Source organism: Antrostomus carolinensis, unplaced genomic scaffold (genome assembly GCF_000700745.2).
Source record: "Antrostomus carolinensis isolate BGI_N321 unplaced genomic scaffold, ASM70074v2 scaffold12238, whole genome shotgun sequence".
NCBI classification, from domain to species: Eukaryota; Metazoa; Chordata; class Aves; order Caprimulgiformes; family Caprimulgidae; genus Antrostomus; species Antrostomus carolinensis.
In genome coordinates, this window is record NW_010330942.1 from 3939 (window position 1) to 30020 (window position 26082).

Here is a 26082-nt window from a genome sequence, read left to right on the forward strand (position 1 = left end):
ATGCCCGTTTGATCCAGATGGCACGCTTGCAAAAAGGATGGCTTAAACCACTTACACTGAGTGACAAAAATCAGATTATCTAGTAGCCAATAACTGTAGCTATCAGGTTAGTTTGAGTTCAGATCCAGGAGCATTAGTTATAATAACCAGTTTAATCAGGGGGAACTAACTGGACATTTCTGTGCAGGAAATTCCCCCCTCAGATCAGTCCCCACTTAAGTTGTTCACATGGCTTTTACTGGTATGAAAATTAAGACAGTAGGAAGGCAGAGAGACAGACAAATATTTTTTTTAAATAATGTATTACTGAATTGTAGGCTGGTAACAGAGAGGGGTCTGTAGAGAGGATCTCATGAGGAGCATGAGAGAAGGTATGACAGATGCAGGAGAGTGCCAGTGACCGGCATTGGCAGAGCAGTCCTGTATGAGGTCAGAAAACATAAAAACTCATCTCTTGGGAGGACATATCAGTAGATTTCCACCACATGACCAGCCAAGAAGAAGACAGATGAATACTGCTGTTTAGACCTGTACACTCTCAACATGAATTTACAGAGTCATGGTGGACTTGCTTTAGGCAGAAACAGGGGAAACTAATTGTGAGACCTACCAAGGACTTCCTGAACACAGAGGAACAAGGATCAAGAAGCAAGCCTGCACGGCTGTGCTTAAGGAGTTATCCATTCTCCTAATCGAATCTGGATGTGGTGTGTAAGTGTGCTTACACACCTTGCCAGTGGTAAATTAAGAAATGCAGTAAAACAAAAGGTAATCTGGTTATTATTTTCAGAACAACTTTCTGGACTGGAGAATGAATTATACATGATCATAGCTTCTTACTCTTTTGAACCAAGTCCTAATTCTCTACTTTAAAGAAGTTTCCTTCTTTTCTAAGAAAGATCTGTAATCCAGACATCTCAGAAGGGTTCACAGCTGCTGCAAGCCAGCAAGTAACTAACTGTGGACCCTTCCTGCCTCTTGTGCCACAGCATCCCAGCTAGTAAGGGTTTAATTGTTCTTCTTGAGAAAAGCTCAGTCATTAATGTCATATTTCCATTTAAACTGAAACTCTTAGATGTATTTTTCAAGGGTTCTGAGCATGTAAAACAGGCAACTCCTAGTTCAAAAGTTAGAAGTGGGAAAATAAAGATCTTTATGAAAGTATAACTAAATTTGTATTTATCTGGCAATGGAAGATCCTGCAGGTATATAGAATTTGTTGATAATTTGTTATTGAAGGCAGTGATTTCTTTTTTCCCCTGAGTGCAAATTATAATAGAAATAAGGTACACATTTCATTTTTAAGGCATTTCTCAAAGACAGCTCTCCCAAAAAATTGTAAGACACAGTAATAAAATGTTTGTAGTAAGAAATTTCTTAGCTCCATTTAAAGTATTTATGTAACTGCAGAAAGATTTTGAATTTCTAATCATTCCAATACATAAACCAGATCTTTTAAATTTGTCAGTAAACTAACCCATATTCTAGCCCACATCTAAACTCTATTCTAAATGGTTTTTGTAATACAGTGTTTAGCACTTGCAAACCTAATAACATAAAAAAAAAAATCTTGTGTGTAGAATGCCAATGAGACATATGAATTCCTACGCCGTACAAGGGATATTAGCAAATAGCAGCTGTGATCTGATCTCTAGATTTTGGAGGCACTGGGGTATATTTAAAAATTGTCTAAATTGTAGCTATTATACTCAGTCCCATATTCAAGCTTAGATTTTTGCTTCCATTTGTACAGATTGGTATTCTTTCAGCTATTGCTGATGAAAGAATATATCAAAAAAACATCCCTGAAGGTGAGAATATGGCCTGCAGATATGACCTGCAGCAGCAGGTTTGATTCTAAAAATGACACATTTCTTTCAAAGCAGAGGGCAGAGACTGACCCACATTTTTAAGAAACTGGCAGTTTATAATTTAAAGGCATGTTGACATGAAGGAGCCCTGCCGAAAGAAGTTTCCCAGCATCAATAAGAATGAAAAAATATTGTTTTAATACAAAAGTACACTTGAGTGTTGGGGGAATATTATACAATTCAACAGACAGCAGGGACCTATCACAGCATTTCAAAATTCCATGAGGTTTCTTCAAGAGTCCTAAACTCTCAAAGATCTTGAGTCTGTCATTTGGTGGGGTGAAGGGAGAGAGGAACAATCTTCTGATTCACAGTGGAGAACAAATAGGATTTAACCCTACAAACTGTTGTTCCTTGCTGAAACTCAGCAATGAGCGGAAGAAAGAAAGAGGCTGCTCAGGAGCACGTCAGCTCCTCCATCACATCGCTGAGTGCACTGCACTACTGGGTGTCCATGGAGTTTGTCAGGGAAGGATGTGCAAGAGATGGAGACTGATTGTGTCACCTAGGGACGAAGGAGCCTATCCTGACTGGAAAGAAGCAGGCAGACATGGGTGTGAATGAAGCCTGCCTCCACCCCAAATGAATAATTCAAAACCCAGGTTGTTAGTGACTCTCTCTCCTGCCTCTCTGGATGGGCCTGACAAACTCTTCCACAGTTGCATTGCTCCTGAGCCTTTCTGTACTCCTGAAAAAGAATCTTTGGGTGAATTTTTTGGTCACCTGATAAATTCCCAAACAGCTCTCTCTACAGGACCTGATCTAATGCCATCTCATTGAACTGACTTAAGAGAAAATTAACAACAAATGCATCCTATCTGGAAGCAAGAGATTCTGATCATATTCAAATTAAGGAGGTGTAAATATTGATGAAAGAAGAAGAATCCAATAGTCAGGGCACTAGCTAGGAATGCACAGCCTTTCTCAAAACCTGCCTCTGCTGTTGCTGTCTTGTAAGATCAAGATAAGCAAAGGTAAATTAAACTCTCAGTGCAAGAGTATGTCCTCTGTAAATGGGACAAAAGTGCTTCCTTTCCTCACAGAAACACTTACAAGTGCTTTAAAGATGAGGTAGTAGCTCAGAGCACTTTGGTTATTACTAAATACAAAAGTACCAAGAGGAGTTTGGGTAAGCAGGCATCTCTGAAAAACAGTCTTTTGCTTTGTAAAGGCAGCAGTGGAGCAGGTGGTTTTAATGCAGCTTTTAAAAAATCTTGGTAAGTTTAGTTTCCCAGATAATCCAGCTGACACTCTCCCACCACCGAGCCTGCCAGTTTTGTGGTTGGAGAGTTAGCAATGTTTGAAGATGAGTTACAACTACCCACAGGCAGAACAAAAGAGCTATCAAAATTATTTCACATAAAACTCCTGGTGTTACTCAAAGCAGGTTCCAGTAAAGAAAGCAGTAATAATTCTTAGCTTTCAATAAACCCATATTTTTATACTTAAATGTCCTGGTTGCCAGCTCTAATTATAGTCCATAAAACTTATGCTTTTCTTAAAGTTCCAGGTATTGAAGACAAATAACTATGCAAGAGTTAAAATTTTCATGTAAAAGTAGTAATAGTTTTCTAAGCCCTTGTGGCTGCACAGGAATCACTCATTCCAATGGTTTAAATTTGATGGTCTAATACCTCAGCATGTGGAGACCACCCACGATTACGAAAACCTGAGGAAGGCAATCCTGAAATTTTACCCAGATGATCCAAAGGACCAAGTTCACGCTGTTCTCATTCTATTATGTAAATGATGTAAAGACCCTCCTTACATAAGACAGTGGAGCCACCCCAGGGACAGATTTGGCACACTGCCCTCAGTGTGTAGTCTGGGTGGAACCAAGCAGCTCCACGGAGATACTGCTGCAAACAGAACTAGCTCTTTCCAGGGGCTTTTTCTTCTTGTATTCCTTCAGTGCCTTCTGCAACAAGCAAGACATTGCTTAGCAGTTGTGCCCTGCACATATGCATGTCAGCACTAAACTACTACAAAGTGAACTGACACCTTCCATTCTTTGAGGTTAAAATCTGTTTATTAATTCTTTCATGTGCTGGGAGATGAATCACTGAACTTTTGTTGCCTTTTAGCTCCTCTCTGTGAGTGTGTAAAGCACTACACCAGATGTCGAGTGCCCCAAATCACAGTTTCTATAGATAAATCCATATTTCAAAGCAGATCTAGACCACGGCATCCCTCTGTCCTAATCAGTGCCCCTGCTGTCCAGATCATCACACAGCTGGAGAGCTCAGAACTGGGGGTCGTTTCTGGGACCATGAGGTAAGCTCTAGTTTATGCTTAACAACATTCTTTAACAGACTATATGCATAAAATAAAAACAGTATTTTGGCAATAGATGTGATTTGTAATCATAGCACACCAGTCTGTTGAATCTCAAGTCTAAACATAACCAACAGATGAGGACTCTCAAAGGAATTAAGCAGATTATCTAAGGAGTCAAAAATTAATATGAAATAAAGCTATTAAATGCATAACATTAGACTAATTTTTGTGATCTAACATCCTTACCGCAGTGTCATTGGTTGTAATGTACACCAACACATCCGAGTTGTTTCGGCCATTAATGTATCGGTAACAGTTCCACACACAGCTTATCAAGTAACCCTGCAAAGAAAATGGATTTTTTATTCTGTGCAGAAAATAAACCATATACATTTTTCTGTTAGAGCATTTCTGTTCTTATATAAATAAGACTATGAGCCTAATGGAAGCACAGGACAGTCACTTTGCTGGTTGCAGTGACTGTAAGTATATGTAGGGGCTCTGCGAGTTCAACACCATTCCTCACACTGACAGAGTTGGGGTTGTTCAGTCTTAAGAAGAGAAGGCTCCAGGGAAACCTTACTGTAGCCTTCCAATATATAAAGGGGGCTTATAAGAAAGATGGAGAGAGACTTTTTACCAAGGTCTGTGGTGACAGGACGAGGGGCAAGGGTTTTAAACTGAAAGAGGATAGATTTAGATTCAACATAAAGAAGAAACTTTTTATGATGAGGATGGTGAGACACTGGAATAGGCTGCCCAGAGAAAATGTGGATGCCCCATCCTTGGAAGTGTCCAAGGTCAGGTTGGATGGGGCTTTGAGCAACCTGGTCTAGTGAGAGATGTCCCTGCTCACAGCAGGAAGGATGGGCTTGATAATCTTTAAAGGTCCCTTCCAACTCAAACCATTCTGTGGTTATAAGGTTCTGTAATTATAGATACTTTTGTTGAACTACGAGCCACTCCATCTAGGCAGAGATACTGCAATCTAGACCTATCTGAATGAACAGACAGACATTTAATTTTACAGCATACTTAATGCAGACTATTTTTTTTAAAAGAAAGTTTCTTTGGGCCTGAATATAGCTGAAGTAAAATCACATTGTTTATATAACTTGCATTTTACTTAGATGAGCAGGTCGCAGTGGTGAGTTTTACAGCACGAAATGAAGGGACAAGTTAGACTGTTACAAAAAAGAGAGGGCAGAATGCCTCAGGGACAGCAGCAAAAAGCAAACAGAAAACAGTTTTGGATTCTTCCATGGTAAAGACATTTAAATATTGTCAGCTAGGGGTTATTAGTATTAGAAGGTGTAAGCAAACCCCAGTAAGAAGAGCACAAGCACACTGGGGACGGAAGAATCATCAAGCAAATCACAGGAAACTCTCCCTGTCTTGTGAGTAGGAGCCTGGCCAATGACTGTGATGATCCTATATATCACCTGCATTGTTTCAATCTGCTGTTTCACTTAATCTGAAATAAAATCAATGTAGTCCACATGACTGGAATGGTCTGGGGTCTTCCTATTTTTGCCTGACTGGACAAAATTGCCAGTGTAAAAGTTTTTATTGAAATCTGAAATTATTTCTGATATTTTAGCTGTTATTAAAAATATTTTTTTTTATTTTTTTTTAGGATAAAGCAAAAAAAAAAGTTATTGCAGCAATAATCCTACCACAAGATCATAAACTTCACTAGTTCTGTTCTTGGCGCTCACTTGGCTCTGGGTAGGGCTGCTGCCTGACAACCAACTAGTTGTCTCCACTTATTTTTGAACTGGTTGGGCAAAGTGCTCACATCAATCATCTGCTTCACCATCAGGAGAGATTCCAGTTTGGCCAGCAGAGATAAGCAAAGTGACTGGAAGGAAGACAGGAGACAGTAACACAAGTGGAGGTGCAGAAGTTAGATCCCCAGCATGCCAGGGACAAGGCTGGTGGGACTAAGCAGTTCCCTCTGGAGCTTTCTGCTTCCCACATAGTCACACATGACAGTGATGAAGAGAACACACAAAATGTGTTTTGATAATGCCCAACTTATATTTTTACTTAGTAGGTTTTGCACAGCAGTTCTTCCACAAACCTAGTGCGTGCAAATTAAACTGCCAGAGCTGACTGGATTTGCAGGTGTGTCTCACTCTGAGTGAGTCATATTTTTGTGACTCACTTGCACTGATGACCTTCCAAAAGCCTCTTATCCTTTTGAGCTGCCCTCTGCTTTCTCCCTCTCCAGCGCAGTCACACACAAGCTGTGTTTTTCAGGATACCACATGACTCACTCATGGCTCGCTTGCAGATCAGGAAGAGTTTTTTCCACTGGAGCTGATCTGGCTGAAATCCAGTAAGTTTGCTTCCTTTTAACGGCATCTTACAGGCCCTGGATCTTTTGGGTGACCATCAAATACAGAGAGCAAAAGGCTCCTGGAGTGAGCTGCGTCCCAAGGGAAGGTTAGACTGGCTCGGTTAGACCAGTCCCCGAGCTGTGGGCTATGCAAACCTGCCCCAGGCTACTTAAACAAGTGGAGTAAAGGCACATACATGGAGAACTGCATCTTTTCCAGAATTAAATAAAATGTCATTGTTAATTATAAATAGTAATAAGTAGTTCAGGAGCTTTCAATGCTCAGATACGATGTGCTGAGAAAGGCATAAGATCCAGTAAAGAACAGAGACTGAATACAGGGCACTTCTGTGGAACAGAGCCTGTCTTCATAAGAAACACTTTACGTTAAGCTTAACTGTTTGCAAACCAATTTCTATACTCCTTCTGTCAAAAATCAAACTGAGGGAAGCCCTGATTCAGATAATACAGTCTTATCTGGGAGAAATTAGTGGGAGATCTATTTCTGAATGCTCCCATTCCATTACATGTGGTGAATAAAACACTTTTAACCCACAATGAACCCCTACAGCTCTTCCAGCTCGGAGCCCTAGCTCTAATCATCCCTGCTCCTGCATGCATGGGCTGTTTCTCAGTGGGTGAGGTTTGCTCCAGCCCTTGAATTAAAGAGGTCATCAGCCAACACACACCAAGTAGTTGGCCCTGACCCACATATGGCTGAGAGTGGCAGCAGCTTGGAGGATGTTATTGTCCAAGTGCTTTGGACATGTGCTCCTGGCCTGCTAATTGTGAGTCATGGAAACTTGTTTTCCTCAATTTATAACTTCTTCTTTAAACTTGTTCCTAATAATTGTTTTCTGCTGATGCTCCTGCACTGTTAAATGGGATTGCGGATTCAGTTACTGATTTTTTTTCCTGAAAAACTTGTCTGAGGTTTCAAATACTGCTTTAAAATGTGTGGCTGGACACACAGTATACAAATATAACGACTTTTCTCTCAGGGGACCAATGTTCACATTTGGAAAAGGCCCTATGTGAAAGGCATTAAGTTACTTCAGCTTAATCCAGCCTTAGTGGTATTCATGCGTACCACAACACAGGCTGCTGACAGACCCCTTTTGGGGGGCAGCCTCAATAGCCACCACGTGAAGTGATGGGTGCCCAAGAAGGGCTGACTGTGGAAACAGGCACCGTGCCTACTTCTACCAGCTTTCAGTTTTCCCTTCTGAATGGTGTGAAATTACTTGAGCCCCTAAGGAACTGAAACCCACAAAACTTGAACTCAGCCTCTAGCCGTTGTTATTGCATACGCACTTGTTAAGCTGCGTCACAGCAGCAATGTAGTGCACGACTTCTGCTCATCAGACACGTGCCCAACCATCTGACTGACCACCATCTCTGTGGAAAAGAGGCTGCTGTATCCTGACATTTCTTGTAATATATCAAGGGAAGGTCTGTGCCAATCTGGGTCACAGCAGCCCTCTGGGCAGCTCCCTCACTGGCAGCAAGTGCGGGGTGAACGCCGCAAACCCGACAGAGCCCCCTCGGGTTAGGAACCGTCTGCACCGAGTCCTGTTCTAATCTCCAGCTGCTTTGGATTTTCTATTGGCAGAGCTGGGCTGGTCTTCAGTAACTGGTGAAAATGAGATAAAGATTTCTACACAAACTGAAATTTATACGAAGATTTCAGAGGGATGCTAATGGCAGACCAGTTGGCCATGTGTATTTCGCACACTGGAGCCGCAGGATGGGTTGCTGTGCTGATTAAATCTGCAATTAAATCCATCTTCTCAGCACATTAGAATGTACATATTCTGAGTGTAAAAAGGCTGTACACTCTGCATCACCCTTTCCCATCTGCTGAGGACACCAGGATGTGCAGACTTGTCTCATTCCCAGGCTCAACACTTTGTACACGCCGGTTATGGGAGGTTATGCAGACTAGGGTTAACATTCAGCTTGCTGAAGACCAGCCTGACTCACTGACTGGAGTACCTTTTGGCTTCCCCACTGGCAACTACCTCTTCCTACCTCCTTTTCAGAAAAAGAAATGCCAAAAAAGAAGAAGAGGCTGTACTCTGCGGCTGCAGGGTGCTCAGGGCAGCCTGGGGGAAAGGGTTTATTCTGGTTGTATTTGTGCTCATCTGAGCCTGGAGGGCTTTGCTCACAGTGGTGAGGGGGAGGCCGAAGCATCAACCATTCTGTCTCAGCAGCTGGGGCTGGCCAGAGGAAACCCAGGTCCTGTTCCCCAAACCAGCTGCAGAAGAGGGCGCGATTCAAAAGCCACTGTGCGTGCTGTGCACATGTATATAAATACATTTATGCTGCTGGATGCCCTTCCTCAGCCAGATAGGAAGCACCTATGTTTCATGGTATGTAACTCTGGTTCAGCTTCTAGACAAACACAGTAAATGGTATAACACATTTTGCTCTACTCCAAAAAAGATTCTGTGTGATTTGTGTGTCATGAGCTCCCCCTACAAGCATCATGCTTCCCCACTGTGGCCTTTATGTTCATGTGTTTGTGAGATTTCCTGCCTTTTTTTCCATAATGTCTACCATTTTGCTTTGTATACCTGTCAGGCTGCTGGGTCTGTAGTTCCCTAGATCTCTTCTAAACCAAGGCCTCCCAGTAAGGGACATTCTGCCCATGACCAGAAGTAGACTTTATACACAGTAATACACTTACCTTAAAAGCCAAAATGATACTTATGAAAAGGAGGATAATCACAACCAGACACGTAGGGTTCACAGACATAACCTCTTCCTTGTAAAAAATTGGCGGGCTGCAGAAGCAAAAATAAGCAAAACACTATTAATCTTACAAGTCATTTAAGAGCCATTTAATCAGTGCAATCTGTAATTAACAGCTTACAAAACTTCCTGTAATCTACTAAATCGAAAGCTCTTTGCACCAATAATCAGATTCAGTAAGTTTGGCTTGAACAGGCACTGTGAGGACTCAGCTGCCAAGCGCTCCCTGGAGAGCTGAGGGATTTGCTTTTTGCTTTGCATGTGGTATGGGCTGTCTTTACCTCTGTGCACACTGGGTTTGTATCTAACACAAACTAGCAAAGGACAACTGTCTGGGAGCTTTGCAGCAGGAAACCTGCCATCTTAGGCATTGACAGGCAAATCCTGTACTTATTAACTAATTGTTATACTGGCACTGGTTGCCAGAAACCAGTGGCAGCTCCTTTCAGAAAGTCAAAGCAGGAAAAGCTGGACAGTATGATCCTTTCACCTAAATATTTGATCAAAAGACATGGGGTCTATTCTGCTCCATCTTATTTTGGTTAAATTTGGACTGCTTATCCAAGAGCACTTGTTCGTGCTGCTGCCTGAGTGCATGCCCTGTGGAGGCATTTGTCCTACAGGGAGCAGTGTCATGATTTCAAACCAAAATGTGCTCCAGGTCCTTTGTTATGTCATACATGAAATGGAGGTGACAAAATTAATCTTCCTCCTTAGCGTAGGCTCTAGTGATTTAGAACTGTGAAACACTTTAGGATCACTGTCTGAAAAACAACCTCTAAAAGTGTTTTACTGTATTTGTTATTGTTTAAAGAAAACACACCCTTTAAAATAAATGTTCCAAATAGTTTTGAAATATTGCAAGGCACAAGTTCCTGTTTCACTTGAGAATAACCATTGTTCACAGTCAGAGCTGTCCTCCACAAAAGATAGCTCTGCTGCAACAGTAGCTCATTATAACTGTATGCATTAGCTCCTTCCACACACAACCCCCTTTTCCCTTACAGGTCTAATTACTTAACCAGGCCAGCTCTGCATCCTTGGTAGGACAATTAACTAGACTGAGCTATAACTGTATTCTTGGTGATGATGGTGTAAATCCAGAGTAACCCCTTAATACCGCTTATACCAGCACTCATCCCACTGCACCAGGAAATTCTCCTTTTTTTGGACAGCTGCTAGTGAGAATAGCTCTTTATTTAGCATTTCCGTGAACTGCTCAGAGCAGTTAACATCAACAGCAGCTGTAACCGTTTGCAGATAAATGTTACATAAGCACATTTTCCGCTTTTTGACAGCAATGTTTCTGTTCCCTCACTGAATTTCATGGCTGAAGTTTTTGTCACGTTATCTTCTTTGTCAAGGTACAGCTTTTGTAGGAAACGAGTTTGCTATAATTCAGTAAGTTACTGCTTTTTTTTAATTATTATTATTATTTTTTCCCCCACATAAAGTTCTTGCTAAATATAGTGGATGTGGTCACCCAGAGACCAACAAAGCAAGAGCAAGAAAAGATGCACTGAAAAATAAACACAAATCTGATACGCAGAAAATTTAAGTATTAATGCCACAGCCTGCCCTCCTGCTTGCAGGAGTGAGCCAATGCATGTGGTTAGAAAGTCCATCAGTTAAGGACAGTTACAGTAAAACTGCCCCAAAACAGGTTTTTTAGTACTGACATACCACTAAAAAACTAGTCAAACTAGTTTGTGAACATACTAAAAAACACCTAGTGAGGCTTTGGTCCTCCTAACACTCTGGTTTTTGGGAACCAGTCACCAACCAAAGACTGGGTGACTGTATGCTGGGGTCTTGGTCATAACATTATGGCCTGTTTCCAGACATCAACTCAACTGGGATTTCCATGAGGGCAACAGAAGGGCAGGAAAATGACCAAGAAAGTTCCTGCTACCTTGAAGAGCAGGAACATCTGCTGGAGCCATAAGTCTTGGTCAAGTCTGGGAGCAGCACATGCTGCTGAGCAGTGCCTGGCCCTCCCTTACATCAGTGTTTCAGGTGAAAGGACAATAACTCAGCACCAAATGCAGAAAGCCAGAAGAGCACATGATGAGCAAATGTTGTGGTTTGTCTCTTTCAGACTCAGCTTTCTGGGTCTCTATCCTGAAAAGACATGAGGTATAAGAAAGACCCAGAGAGGCGGTGGGTGCTGCACCCATGAGGTGGTCACTCCCACCCAGAGGTCCCCAGGAGATCTTGGTGCAAGGTGTGAAAACTGAAGCCAGGCCCTTCTGGAGCTTCCCTGCTTGCTGTGTAGGGGAGAAAGCTCTCAGGGCTCAAATGAACAGCCATGGGGCATCGGGTCAGCATGGAAGAAACTCCTTTTGTTTGCTAATTGGGCTGGTAGCACCTGCCGACCAAAAGACGATTAATGCTGGCTTGCCCAGGCTGGCCTGTGAGCAGTCTGCTCTTCACTCACAACTACAAACCCTTTCAGTGCAGTAGGAAAAGCAATTTATAGAACCTGCAGCTTTTGGCAAAGAAGCAGGAAAGATGGTGGGAAGCATCACGGCTGGCTCCCGGCTCACCTGGTGTAGGCCCCATCATGGAGATTGTGCCATCACGAGGCCCTTGGGATCCTCCCATGGCAGCAGCCACTCCCCAAATCTCATTCAATCCTATGGAAAACAGGTACCAACCGTAGTTCAGATGAAGCAAAGGCTCATTGCCCTCTACCAACTGCAGTGATAAAGACCATTGTGGGTGTATGAGGTGGGAAGAGAAATTCAGCTCCTGTGCTGGGAGTTTGCTCTCCTATGGGTAGACCAGAAGTTGAAATCCTGCTGCTGGGAAGGCCCTTGCCACTGGGCTCAGTGCTGCGACTTCTGGGAAAAGCCCAGTGTCAAATATTGTGCGAGGCTGGATGAGTCAGATTGAAATATGGCTGGGTGGGAAAAATCAAGCCCATCACTGAAAATATAGGAGTGATTTTGCAGCAGGACATGATGCAATTTTCTATACAAACAAGAGGTAGCTGTAGTGGTGTGGCAGCAGCATGCTAAAGTCATAATTAAAGTGTCATTTATAGCCTTGTCATGGACATGGAGAGGGCTGCATACACAGTAATATACCTGCTAAACTTTCAATTTTTAAAAAAATACTGCTTATACATAGCAAAACTCTATTAGACACTTAAAAAAGAATCTAAAACTTGCATGGAAAGTATATTTCTGCTGTATCGGTATTGTACAAATGCACAAGAAGAATAAAAAGTCCAAGGCTGAAGCCCTTTCTCACTCCCTCAGCCTGCCTGCATAACCTTTCACGTTTTCCTTCCCCTTGGACCACAAAAAATCCATTTTAAAAGATGGATTATCATTCAACAGTTACAAACCTCTGAGTATCAGAATCTTACAAAATCAAAAGAAAATAGTAATGTGTCTGTAGACTTTTTAAAGCTCTGCTATGAAGTTAGTAGTACTTCTTCTTTGGAATTACAAAATGGTATTAAAAATGTCAGACAGAATATTCCTTTTTTAAGCTTTAGTTTATAGGAATAATTTCTTTAGGTTTAACCTCTTTTTATCTTTTCTAGACATTTCCCCTAGGATTTAAAAGCATGACTGATATCACCTAAATTGCTAGAAAGCAGCATTTCAGATAGTCCCATAGTAAAGCTATTTAATATACTTTGAAATTTCCTTTAGATGAACTGAAATAGTTCTGTACTTTAATGAAAAACAAGTTTGCATAACTCAGTTGCAGAGTAGCCTGCAGACAGTTCTGCACCGCAGCTTCAATTCATTTTGTATAATGTTATCAGGTGACAGAAGATGTTTAATTTGAAGGCTTTAGAAAGCCCAGATATGAAAGATTTAGTAAGGTAAAGAAAAGAAATGTGCTTTAAGTCAAACTGCTTTAGATCACCACTGCTCCAAGAACCAAAACTTTCTTTTTTATTATTTTACACACGCAGCATTTACTGTATGTGAAGTTTTTTGTTTTTCTAGTGACAGTGATAACGACCAAGATGTCCAACACAACCCTTAAAATCATATGTGATCACCACACAACATTTCAAATGCTAGATTTGTAACATCTACTTATTATACATGACCCTTCACGCAGAAATGCTCTTGCAATTTATGGGAATTAAGTGGCACATTTCTGTGCAACTGGGTATTAAAAGGCAACAAAAAGTTTCCAAAGATGCTTGTGCCTCTGAAAGAAGCAGCCAGTATAGGCTGACATTACCAAATACCCTGTGAACACAATGTTCTGTATTTTACAATTGCAACATTTTCAGCTAGGCCTCTGCCTAGCCCAGTGATGGGTACTCATTTATCATCTTGCTAAAAGTACACGGAGGATTTCACTGGTTTGCACTGATAGACTGAAATCTGGCAGATGTGCACCAAAGTGAATAAATAACGTAATTCCATATAATAGAGTAGGGAAGAAGAAATGGTTAAAAACACGGGGTTTTCACCTTAGAGCAAGAAAAAGATGTTCTTCTGAGACTGCCAAATATATTCCATTACCTAATGCATACCTTCTTCCAGATATTCAATAATGGATGTACAGAACGATTTGGATTTTTCATTTCCATTATGGAGCTGTGCTCCCTAAAATATCATTCCTTAAATTCAAAGCAGTTTTAGAGGAACAAAAACTGTAAGAATGCCAGCAAGAAACACAACCCTTGCTTTCTGCCTGCCTTGCCAGACCTCTGCAAAGGGAGTGAGGGCGAGATGACTCTAGGACTTATTTATAAATCATCAGGAGGGATCACACTCAACTGGCATGACTCGGGTCTCACCTACAGGGACAAGGGTATTAACTGCAGCCTTGTTCTAAACACGGTGTTTGAGGTGACAAACCTGTCTACCATGAGGCAGGGAAACAAGTCCATAGGTACAAGCCTGTTTAACTGTTTAAGCGCTAGCACTGCATTGATGGCATTAGCACTAAAAAATTGAAGAGCTTGGTTTTAGTTTCATCTCATTGTGCATCTGAGTATCTGATACCTGTGGATGTGATCTTTTCCTCTCCCCTTTGCTTTTGCCCCCTCAGAGTGTATTTGCTCTGAACCAAATGCAGCAACCTTTTGCTAGCTGATGTGGCCCTTCCAGGCAAAGGTCTGAGGGGTTCCTGCTAAGCCACTTGTGCTACAGACCACAGCTGAGACACAGGAGCTTCAGAATAGATGAAGAAGAGCTTCAAAACAGCTTCAAAACTTTGTTGAACAGATTACATTAGCTGTACAAAATCCACCACAGATCTTGGAAGCTTTTGCCAATCACTAATATCTACTGTGAATGATAAAACAGAAATGACTCCTTGTTTCTAAATGAACTTAACTTGGACTAGCTTTTAGCTACTCATTATCATTATTCCTCTTATCTAATTTAAACAGCCTTTTGATACCTCATTATTCTGCATATGAAACTCTTAATATCACCTCTTGGTGAAGCAGGAAAAGCTGATTGTCTCTCCTCATACTACAATGTATCCAGCTTTTATATAGTTTTTGGAGGAACTTTTCTGCATGTTTTCTGACTTTTAAGAATTGTTCTTTACAACCAGACACCATAAATAGACAGATGAAACCTACGTCACCAACTGAGAAGGGAAGTGTCCTCTCCGTGACTATTCATTGTTGATTTTTTCTGTCTACAAACCCCATGAGCAGTTTTTGCAAACAGCAAAAAAACCTGGGGACTCTTGTTTTGGCACTTAGCTCCCTGGATCACTTACAGGGTCACTGCATCCCAGGTACAGTTGCCATACTGTACGCTCATCTGCATTCCTCATTTTGTTACATTTCTTTGCATTCATGTAGCACACATTAGTGACTGAACTCAGGTTCTCAGTCAGTCTAGCTCACTCCGAATAATGGCTCTGGCCTTAGTGTTATTTACTTCATTAATCTCTGTGTCAGCCACGGGTTTTACTAGAAGTGATTTTGCTGGGAAAAGTTAGATGTACTGCCTCTGGGAAACGCAGAGATGTTCTCACTTTGGGCAGTGCAGGGATAGGGTCTTTCAGAGGATGACACAGAAGAGCTAGATTAGGCACCTGCTGACAACCTCCTGCGCAGGACTTGATCCCTCTAGATGGGGAAGCTCTCCCAAGGCTAACATTAGCCTTTGTGAATGGCCTCTTGGGTACCAAGGTTATTAATGGAAGTCAGGAAGAGACAGGACTCGATCCCTCTAGATGGTGAGCCTGGGGAAGCTCTCCCAAGGCTGACATTAGCCTTTGTGAATGGCCTCTTGCGTACCAAGGTTATTAATGGAAGTCAGGAAGAGCATGAAATCTACTGCTGATTCCTGGAGACCTTCCTCTTACCCAAAATAGAAACTCATTGGCAGATGGACAGATGGACCATGACCCTTTGCAGTCTGCCAGCTAACCTCTCCTAATCCATTTGATACATCCTTTATCCATCTAGAGCGTTGTTGTTGCTTTGAGCATCATGCTGTGAAGTCAAATGTCTCATGAAAGTCTATTATGCCCCTGTCCATCTTTATTGACCAAGCCAGTAATCTTGTCAGTGAAAGAAATTAGTTTGTCTGCAGGACTGATTTTCCATGAAACTGTGCTGGCAGTCATTAATCATATTCCTCTGGTCTAATTCTTTACCAATTGACTCTCCTCTCAGCCCTTCTGTTATTATTCTGCTTGGTAGCAATGTCAGGCTAATCAGCCATAATTATCCTGGAAATCCCCCTTGCCCTTTTGAGCACTGCCAGTTTAGCACTCCTGAAGTCCTGCAGCATTTCATTACCAATCTGGAAAATGATTCACAACATTTACAAGACAAAGATGTGTGCAAACAGAAATTTTAACGCTCCAGAGCTGCAACACAGCTCACAAAGTGCTGGGCTGCACCGTTCCAAGTACCTTCCAAGGCCTGCTCCTTGCATTTCTGCTATGGAAGGGCCTATTGTTTTTTTATCTGCAGGAACAAAAGCGATGCTTTAGCAAACATTTTGAGAGAATCAGCTGCATTTCCCTTCTAGTGGGCCAGCTCCAGATGTGGTACCAGCTTTCAGTAGAAGAGCAGGGGCCTTTTGGTGCACAGCTCCCAGCCTGCTCCTGTCCCTCTCACGTTCTCACACAGTGACCAAGACTTGGTTTTACTGGACTAAAACCTTGCTCTGACTCATGCTCTGTGAAGCAGGGGTTCCTGCAGCCACACAGACACTTGTGCTGCCTTAAGAGCAGGGCTGGCACCGATGCAGAAGTGAGGGACTGCAGGTGAAGGATGGGCAGGAGGGCTCCAGCCAGTGGCAGTGCCAGCTCCGAGCACTTGCCAAGCTGTGGCTGTAATTTGCTCTTTTCTGTTCGTATCTCTGAGAACCTTTTGAATTATTCCTCTGCTTCTCCAGTGTAACATCAGCTGTGAATGCAGACGGGTGTTAAATAAGGTGAAGGATAACAGGCCTCTGATGCATCCCAGCTCCTGCTGGCTTGACACATCGCCTCTTCCTGCAGATTTGCGTGGCTACTTATCTGCCTGCTGTTTCTCATTACCTGTTATTTATACTGCCCTAGCTAGTTTTCCATCCACATAACCAAGTTCACAGCAAAGCTAATCTATATTCAGGTTCTCAAGGCAGATTTCAGAGACAGCTGCAGTGTTGGCTTCTCCAGGGCGCTGCAACTTCACCTGAACCCTGCTGGACACGGCACGTGGTCCTGTGACGAGAAGATAGAGGTTGGTGGGTTCTTGTCTTTACTTTAGGTGGTTGCAATCATATCTTGTAAGCTTACGCAATACTGGCTATGGATGTTTGGCCAAAGTAGACCACAGCAAGAAGGGAGCCTCTAATTGTCCCTAAGACAGAATCCAAAAATATTTTCTAGCAAAAACAAGCCTACATTGAATCAAACTCCCTCCTAATGAAATCTGTGTTAAAGCCACCAAATAAATTAAAAAGAGTGACAAAACAGCCTTGAAATAGCACCAAAAATAAGCCACTGGATATGAACACAATAACTCTGAATCCAAAAGCAATTACTTATTATCTATGTCTTGCAATATGAGTCTCATTCTAAATGAACTGGTGCCGAGAGCTTCCACGAAATTGCAAAACTCCTGAGCTCTGCACAAATATTGTAATAAGTTAGTAATGTAACCTTGCAAAGATGTTGAATACAGACTACTAAGGACTGAGAGGACTTTTCAAGGAGTGCATAGGAAGTCAACAGGAAACCTTTGGTTAGAAACACAAGACAAACAGTGCACCTTGCAGAGTTTTTCCCCCCTCAAAGCACCCAAAGGCTTGTGAACATCAAGTGATTTACCAGTTGGCGGAGGTAGTCCTGAATTGTGCCAGGATAGACGAGTACACTGATGGCAACCAATGTGTTGAGAGCAAAGTCAAAGATCTGGTAACAGAAGAAAGGGATGATCCAAGCTGCACGTTGCTAAAAAGGAAATAAAATAAAAACTCATCAGCCACAAGCTAAAATAGAAGGGTGTATGTCTTTCTGCACTAAAACCTAAGGAATATTTGATACAATGCAGTGTTAAATCAGCTAAAAGAAATATGACATTCAGCCAAAAGGGTTGGCCAAGGCAGTTTGGCTGCTGAACTGCAGTAATATTTGTGGTGTAAGTCCCATAACTCATTATACTAGAACATTTGGAAACCACATGATACTTTTTCCTCCTAATTAATAGGATAAATACTGGGACAAACCACAGGCTTGGGAGGTGAATGGGAAAAACTTTGGTAGGTACAAAATTTAGTTCTCAATTCACCGTTTGGTTACTCATATTTGAAACTGCAGTCAGTCTTTTGTATTTGAAACTGAGGACAGGTCAGTGTTACTGCCTGCAGCACAGGGCCCCGGAATACCACCAATCTAAGCAATAGGTTCTGCCTTTTTGAATTCCTCCTCCCACCCCCCCTCCCCCCACCCCGTTTTCAGCTGAACAACTAAATATGGAATTGTTAGAAAGCAATTTTCTTAATTTTGCTTCTACCAAGTTGTATAGTTCACTTCATTTACGTCTTCACCGAATATATAATGAATTACCTTATATGCACCATATGTAGCCATTGCACAGATCAAAATCATAAGAAGAGAAATTGCTGTGGCAATGCACATATCTGGAAAAGAAACACATCAAAATGATTGCAGATAAATTCAGAGCTTGCTTCAGTTATTTTGCCATCTACCTTGTGCAGAGCACCTCAAAGGGCAAGGTGGGAAGTGGGTGGAGATGGGGTCATGTTCATCATTCAGCCAGTTGCTGGAGGAACTATCTGGCTTTTGTGGGAAACCACCCAAATATGAGAAGCACAGACAGTGACTACAGTGTGCAAGGCTCTGCAGCCTCTATGAGGCTGTGGAGATGCCATGAATGGTTTAATTTTTCTGAGGATTTTCAAAAATCAGAAGCAGTCTTGACAAGAAGACTATTTTCCCAGCGATGATGACATCTGTAGTCAGAAAGCATCTGTTTTCTGCACTACAGATTGTTTTTGCATTAACAGCTGCTGTATACCATTGTTTACATACCTCTGAAAACTCTGCAAAAGGACAAATTCATTTTTAAAAGCAAAACTGGCAGGTAGAGGCATCTTAGAGCAGAAATAACATCTTGGAAATTTTCATTTCAACCAAGAATACTACAGAGATATACAGTTTATTAATGAAGATGTATAACTGTCAGGAAAGGTGAAGTAGTAAAGGAAGGAAAATATTCTTTAAGGTTTTGATTGGAGTAATTACAGGACTCCTGTCTTTTTCTTCTATTGCTGCTCAGCTTTCAATTAACTTTTCATTAGATTTAAGACATTCCTAAGCCATGAAGAGCTGGAAGAAGATCCTGGGGGAAAAAATTACACTATGTTTGGTCTTTCTGTACACACCTCCCTTGATATCACTACAGGCCATAGTCAGGATACCAGAAGTGTATTTCTGAACCTGACCTTACAGTAAGTTTGGGAGTGCAACTGAACATTTCAACTACTTTTCCAAGGCTAAAACGGTGCACAACGAGGAGAGAGGAAGCATGGTATATGACATGACTTTAGAGATCCCACCTCTAGTCGGGATCTCTGAGGTACGTGCTGTTCACACTGATGTCACCAGGTGCATTTAAACTACCTGCCTTGATGAGACATTTGGTGGACATGAGACACCCAAACACGTGACAGTGTTCAGGCTGCTCACTACCCATCACTGACTGACTTTGGGGGGAAAGTGTGAAGGTGCCTCCATCTGATCACAGAGTTGACATAACTTCTAACTCCAGCATATGATGAGGAGCAACCCACAGCATGGGACAGTCCCTTCACCTCCCTGGCTGTATCAAAATGAGGTTCTGGGTAGGAGCCTTCAAGTCGAAAGGTCCTGATCTGGCAGCTGTGGGCAGGTCTCACCTACTACCACCGGGCAGCAGTGCAGGTTCACCTGGATCATGGCTGAAAAGGAAGGACAGACACTATGTCTTTTCTATGATTTTTCCCAGCCTACCAGTATGATCATCCATGGAGAAGACAAATGACCCAGTCCTTGATCCTCCTCCGCCTGACGGAACACAAACCTTGCACTAGCACAGAGCTCCTGCCAGCACTAATCCAGACTTCTGCTGGCCCTTGATGCAGAGAGAAACCTGAGACTTGTGAAGCTGTTGGAAAAATGAGCAAAAGGAGACTGTTGCTGGCTAGTGAGGCTGTCTCCACAGGCTGCTTATATACTTTGGGCAACAGGTTCCTTGGGTACTGTGCCTACCAACAGCAGGATTAAGGATGTAGGAACCTAGGTCTCCCCTTTTCTTGCCTGTGTCATGGGTTTCAGGACTCTTGCTCCCTCTCTCTCTCTTGCCCCCAAATTTTGTCCTTGTGACTGCACAGGGACTCAAATGCTGCAGAAGAAGCCCTGTTGCAGGTTACTTCTAATTCAATGGATGGGGCCCCTTTCCTGGGCACTTGGAGGAGCACATTACTCATAGTGCAAATGCTTGAATCTTTGTCTTAGTGACAAAATAAGCAGGTCTCACCCAGGAGAGGCACCAGGAGAGTGCTGAGGTTAGCTGCACCCCTGTGCTCACCGCTTCCTACCTGGTGGCTTTATGCAACTCAGCTTGTGGGTGCTTGGAAATGCCATCAGGAGGCAGCTGGGCTCCCAGCTCATAATCCAGGAGGGGATGACATCTCAGTGCCTCCCAAATTGCTCTTCATCCCAAAATTGCTCTTCAGAGGCACCTCCTTCTGCTCTTTAACTGTGTAGAGAATCCAGACATCCAGTGCAGACGTGAGCTGCATTGCCATGACCAGTCTCCAGCTTTTTAGGAGCTGTAAGGCTGTGCTGTTAGAGCTGATCTGAATTCTGCCTTCAAGAGGAAGAAGCACTCACAAAACAAACCTCTACTAATAAAAGGTACTGCAGCCTCTTCAGACACTCTTAACTGTGTAGTTATTTACTCTGGCTGCCCACACACATCCTGTGAAATCAAAATGATTTTTAATAGACCAGGTACAATCGAGGTAATGAAAGAAAAGAAGTGGAAATGGCTGCCTGTGGCCACTAACCTCAACTGAACCTCTGCTAACAGAGGCTCTTGGATCAATATTTTTATTTTAACTGTCAATTTGAAGGTACTGCTCATGTATTTTTTCTGCCCATTCTTAATCCCAGTCACCTACTCACTGCATCCAAGAGGAAGCTGCTGTCATTGTCACTTGCAGCAGATGCAGCAGTCACAGGCCTCGCTTTGCTGGTGGCCACAGAAGTACTGGTTCAGAGCCAGAGCCTGGCAAACTGCAATAAACTTGACACTGAAGCTCCAGTCTGACACACTCATGCTCCCCATCTCCGGTGCCTCCCTAGCTGTGCTCCACTGTGCCAAATCCTAGTTGGCTCAAGCTGGTTCTTTCTCATTTAAGGCTCCACTGTTTTTTTTGAGCTGTGTTGGCTTCAATTAATCAGAATGAAACTAGGTATGTAGCACATTAAGTGAGAAGCTAACAGGAGTGTGTGAATTCTTTTCCAGTCATGCCGTACTTTCCGTGGCAATCATGGCTAGAAGGGCTGTGCTTGGACCACTGCAGTGGTTATACAGCCTATTGTCCTAGATGGCTTCTTGAGTTTTCTGCTTGGGTTTAAAGAACCCACTTGGGTTTTTTGCCTTTTATACCTTGCAGTGAGATCCTGCCTTCCTGCCACATTGGGGATAAGATGCTACTGGAGCTAGGCAGAGCTCCTGCCATGGGGTGCTTGCATGCATGGCAAGTTCTGCAGCTAGAGCTCCCTCGATGCCATCTCACAAGCATTTCCTCGCCTTCCTCTCTCCCCTTGCAGAGCAGGCCGGTGGTGGGTGCTGCAGGGACAGCGAGGAGCAGCCAGGAAGACCAGTCCTTGAGCCAGGACCTGTGTGGAGTGATGAAGACCTCAAATCCTCCAGCTCATCACCTGCCCCAGCCCTGGAGTTAATCGCTGGCTCACAGCTCTGACCGCAGGGGCCAGAAAGCTGCTGATCAGCAGCCTGCAATCCTCAGGCAGTTTTGCCCACCCTCGTAGCCTTATTTATCCAGCAGCTTGGCCTCCTTACTGCCAGCTAAGGATTACTGCCTCGCTCTCTCCTCCAAGCTGCTTGTGCAAGCTCAGTGCCGTTGCTGGCAGCCACCATGCAGCCTCCCAGGTCACAACCTGTGTGGCGGTGGCATTTTCTCTCTGGCAAAGGAAGGAGGCCAATGAGAAGGAAAGAGTTTTCTGCACCTTTAAGCCCAGCTCACTGACTCCAGAGGATAAGGCTAAAGGGGAAGATGCGGCCCTGAGTATGCTATGCTGGAGCAGGGATCTAGTTTTTTTCACCCTTCCTGTGACATGGGGCTCATGCTACATGGGTGGTATTGATGGACTGGGGCAGGAAGGGCACCTACTTTACCACTTCCATCTACCATCTAACAGAAGTCCAGGTCTGCTGTCTGTAGGTTTATTTATTAAAATTTTTCTATTTGAATTAATACTTTTAAGGCCTGAATCCACATCACGTTTGGCAGAGAGACCATCACATTGCCCTGCCCTGCTCTCAGACCTCTGCTTGTCCCATCTGCATGTCCCACAGAAGGGACACAGGCAGATTTTGGCCTGAGTGGCTGACAGAGGTGTCAAAGTTCCTCTCAGTTTCTGTAGGGCACACAAAGGATTTCAGTCCTTGTTGTCATACTGATTATGAAGTATCACACATATCTGGGACACTGTGAAGGCAGTAATAACACCAAGCAACGCTCACTGCTTGTTTAGGCTGTTGACATGTCAAGATCATGGTCTGTGTATCTGGAGAAGATGAACAGGAGGCTCAGTTGAAACCCCCTGGGAATTCAAAATAATTTAGAGGGCTTTTCCATTTCCTGCCCAGAGATTATTAGTCTTTTAACAGCAGCAGTATTACACTGGGCAGCTCACGCATTTCTTATTTTTCCTAGTCCAGCTTCTAGTTCATAAGCTCCCTTAGGCCCTAAGGAAATAATAAAAAGAAAGATGAGACTAAATGGGCTCAGCTGAATATCCAGCACAGGAGGAGCCCAGTGTTTTCCCCAGCTACCAGACGTACTTCTCGGAGAGCCAGCCAAACCACACACGGGGGTGTCTTCCAATACCTCCATCTGCTGCATGGCAAGTCTTGGCAGATTTCTTTCCCCCTTGTTTCCTTTCCTAGACTAGAAGGGAAAAGCTATAACCTACAGCTTTTTCTAAGTGCTCAGGTAAATCCTTTCCCTCAAACAGGAATTTTGGAGCCTCTGGTAACAGCCTGGGAACCACACTAAATCCTGAAATTAAGGCTGAGCAGCCATTCACAGAAGAACTGATGCAGCACTGTCATTTTTCAAGCACTTTGCACTAGACTGGCTCTGGCTCTGCATGTGGCAGGAATTTTTCCCACTACTGGAACAGAAAATTGAAAATTCTCCATAAACCAAGCCTGAGCACAGCCAGAAATAAATATGAATAAAAATATTAGGGGAATCCTGGTTTCTTGGAAGTCAAGGGAAATCTGTCATTAACTTCAGGTTAGCCATAATTCCACTACTGTGACTCAGCTGATAAGCTTATTTCCAGCTGATATTTTCAGATCCTTTATGAAGGAGCCTATTTGAGGAGGGAGGGAAGGAGAACGACAATTTTACATGCAAACTCGGTGTCAGCATTTTTTTTTTGTTTGATATTGATAGGAGCATCAAAAGTAGTAATGAGAATAACAGCTACAAGTCTTTCCATCATTATTATTTGTCAACACAAGTACATATAGATAACAACTTTGGGACCTTCCAGCTAACCTAGGAAACACTGCTTCAAAAGAGACAAATAAAAGTAGGACAAGAGAAGAGCATGTGGAAATTTGTCTGATGTTTCATCTAAGAAAATATTTCCTCAGATTTGAACAAATATAGCCATACTTAAAGAAAAAAAGAAAAAAAATTGTCTTCTGACAACTATTTCCAGTAAATATAAAAGCTAGTAGCTTGATTCAGCTGCCTTTACTCAGTAAGGCATTAAATTGGAGGAAGTCAGAGAATAAAAGGAGACATTAATTCAAATGTTCATTTGTAATTTAACTGCCTATGAAATGTTCCCTTTACTGAACGGAAATGAGGTTGCTTGGCCCACAAACCATCCTTTTACAGTCTTGCAGGGTTCACTCGATAAAAAAAATATAGAAAATACAATTTTCAAGTGTAGATAGAAATCCCCAATGTACTTGATCTGACAGCTATCGCATTACAAAACAGAATTACTATTTTAAAGCCTTGGGCACTGGCAGGCCTCTAATGTCGGCTATATAAAACCACACTGACAGACAGTCATTACCAAGGTTAATCTCTGAGAATTAGGACAAGGCAGTCAGTTTTAATATGTCAGAATCAGCTAGGAGCCCATCTGTATCTACTGTGGTCCTTACTTTCTTAAATCCAGTTATATAAAAAGATTTTTAGTTGGAAGTTGTAGGTGTTTTTTCAATGAAGACACAATAAAGTAGCAATTGCCCTTACTATTAATAAAATGTAGACCCTGAAGTCATATCTGCACTAAGGCCTTATGGAAATAAGCAACACTTAACTGATACCCAGCAGCTCTGACACACCATAGGTGCAATTATTTTTCTCACGTGTGGGGATATTAGTTTTCCTACTGATATTTTTATTGACTTCGGTGGGAATGAGAAAGGACTTTGAGCCTTTTGCTGTGGATGAGTGTGACTCCGAGCAGCGAGACACCAGTGCAACTAGCAGGAGACCTTGTTTCAGATTACTCTGAGGAATGCTGAACCTAACAAACTTGTGAGCAGAAATGAAAATAAACAGACATTTTTATCAAAATCACATTGAGAGGAAACCTTTCTAGATACAAATTAAACAGTGAAAGCAAACCAACAAACCAAACATCATCTAATAATTTGAAACAGTCATGGACGAAAGAAACATTTGCAAAGGACAGGAGGTTTTTGCAGGAGACAAAAATGGCCTGGCTCACCCTTCCCTGAAACGGTATTGGAAGATTTTCTATTATGTCATCTGGGGAGAGAAGGAAGCAGCCCCATGTTACTGCTAATATGCCTGTGACTATACAGTTAATATTTATACTTGCATCTGTAACAACAGGTTTATGCAAGTCATGCCATGTGCACATGGCGGGTGTGTAAGTACGTACAACATGAATGGACACATTCAGTCAGTTGCATAGATCACAGTATGGGTTCTTATGCATGTGTAGGCACTATGGGACATGGTGCTGGGAGATGCAGAGACTCCTTATCTCCCTGTGTCTTGCAAAATACCCCTGGACCTTTCAGCATCACGCTCAGAGACAACAGCTCCATGTCAAGGGTTGGCTCTGCCCTGCCAAGTCAGGACACAGCAGAGCAGATGGATTACTAATAGGTAACAGATAAGGTTACTAACAGGTAACCAGTTTGAACTGTGCCATGAATATACCTTTCACAATAAAAACACACCTGTAAGATACTAAGGTGAAGCAATAATTAAAGGATAAAAATTACTGAAACGATGGGACAGTTACATAAAAGCTGGAGTAATGAGTGTTAGTTATTTAGATGGTTTGTACTTACTGGCATCATCCATAAATTCAAATTCGCCCCCTAATTCAGCACTGGTTAGGTGGTACTGGTCAGGATCGGTCAGGGCACTCAGCAGAATCAGCAATACCACTGAATTGATAATCTACAGAGAAGAAAACCGGAAAAGTGTCAGGATGTGAAAGTAATCCATGAAAAACCTCTGGGTAGGATATACCCACCACAGTCCATGCCAACTATGGCAGAGGCTGTTTTCTAACTGTACAGCTGTAGTATTTAGCTAACACTGCAATTAGTTTCTCTGAGTCTGTGTAAACAGGACTTATTTCTTCCCCAAGTGGTAGCAGGAAATGAAACATGGATTATCCCTTTTCGTTGTGATTCAGTCCCATGCTGTCAAACAAGTTACCATTTCTCTTTCAGATTAAAAAACATGTTAGCACATGTTGCAAAAACTAAAATAAATTAAAAATTATAATTTTGAGATTATTACAAATGAGTATTGTAGTCAAAGATTATTAGCATGGCAGAGCTGGAACTGGTGACAATCCCTGTGAAATTGCTAGATGATCCAAGAGGAGCTGATTAGCTGGAAGAAGCTGAATTTTAAAAAAGGACGTGAGTAATGATCTGAGTCACATGAGCTGCTAAATCAGGGGGGCTGTAGGGATGGGAGTAGGTGACAATGTGAGCCCAGTGTCTGATGTGCATGTTCCTGTGTCATACAGCACAGAGACATTCACATACAGTAAGGCTTTGGCTATGAAATGCAATAAGTTACTTAAATGTAAGAATATACTATTGAGTGATTCAGTAGAAGC

General features: G+C 42.5%; 1 protein-coding gene across 1 annotated transcript; it reads right to left on the reverse strand.

The window, feature by feature from the left end:
* Positions 1-4394: 4394 nt before the first annotated feature.
* LAPTM4B (lysosomal protein transmembrane 4 beta) lies at positions 4395-25406 on the reverse strand (the record flags this gene model as incomplete). Its single annotated transcript, XM_010173073.2, has 6 exons — positions 4395-4490; positions 9179-9275; positions 16079-16089; positions 17515-17637; positions 18253-18326; positions 25295-25406. Coding segments are annotated over 6 exons (513 nt in total), but the record flags the coding sequence as incomplete, so codon positions are not given.
* Positions 25407-26082: the final 676 nt, after the last annotated feature.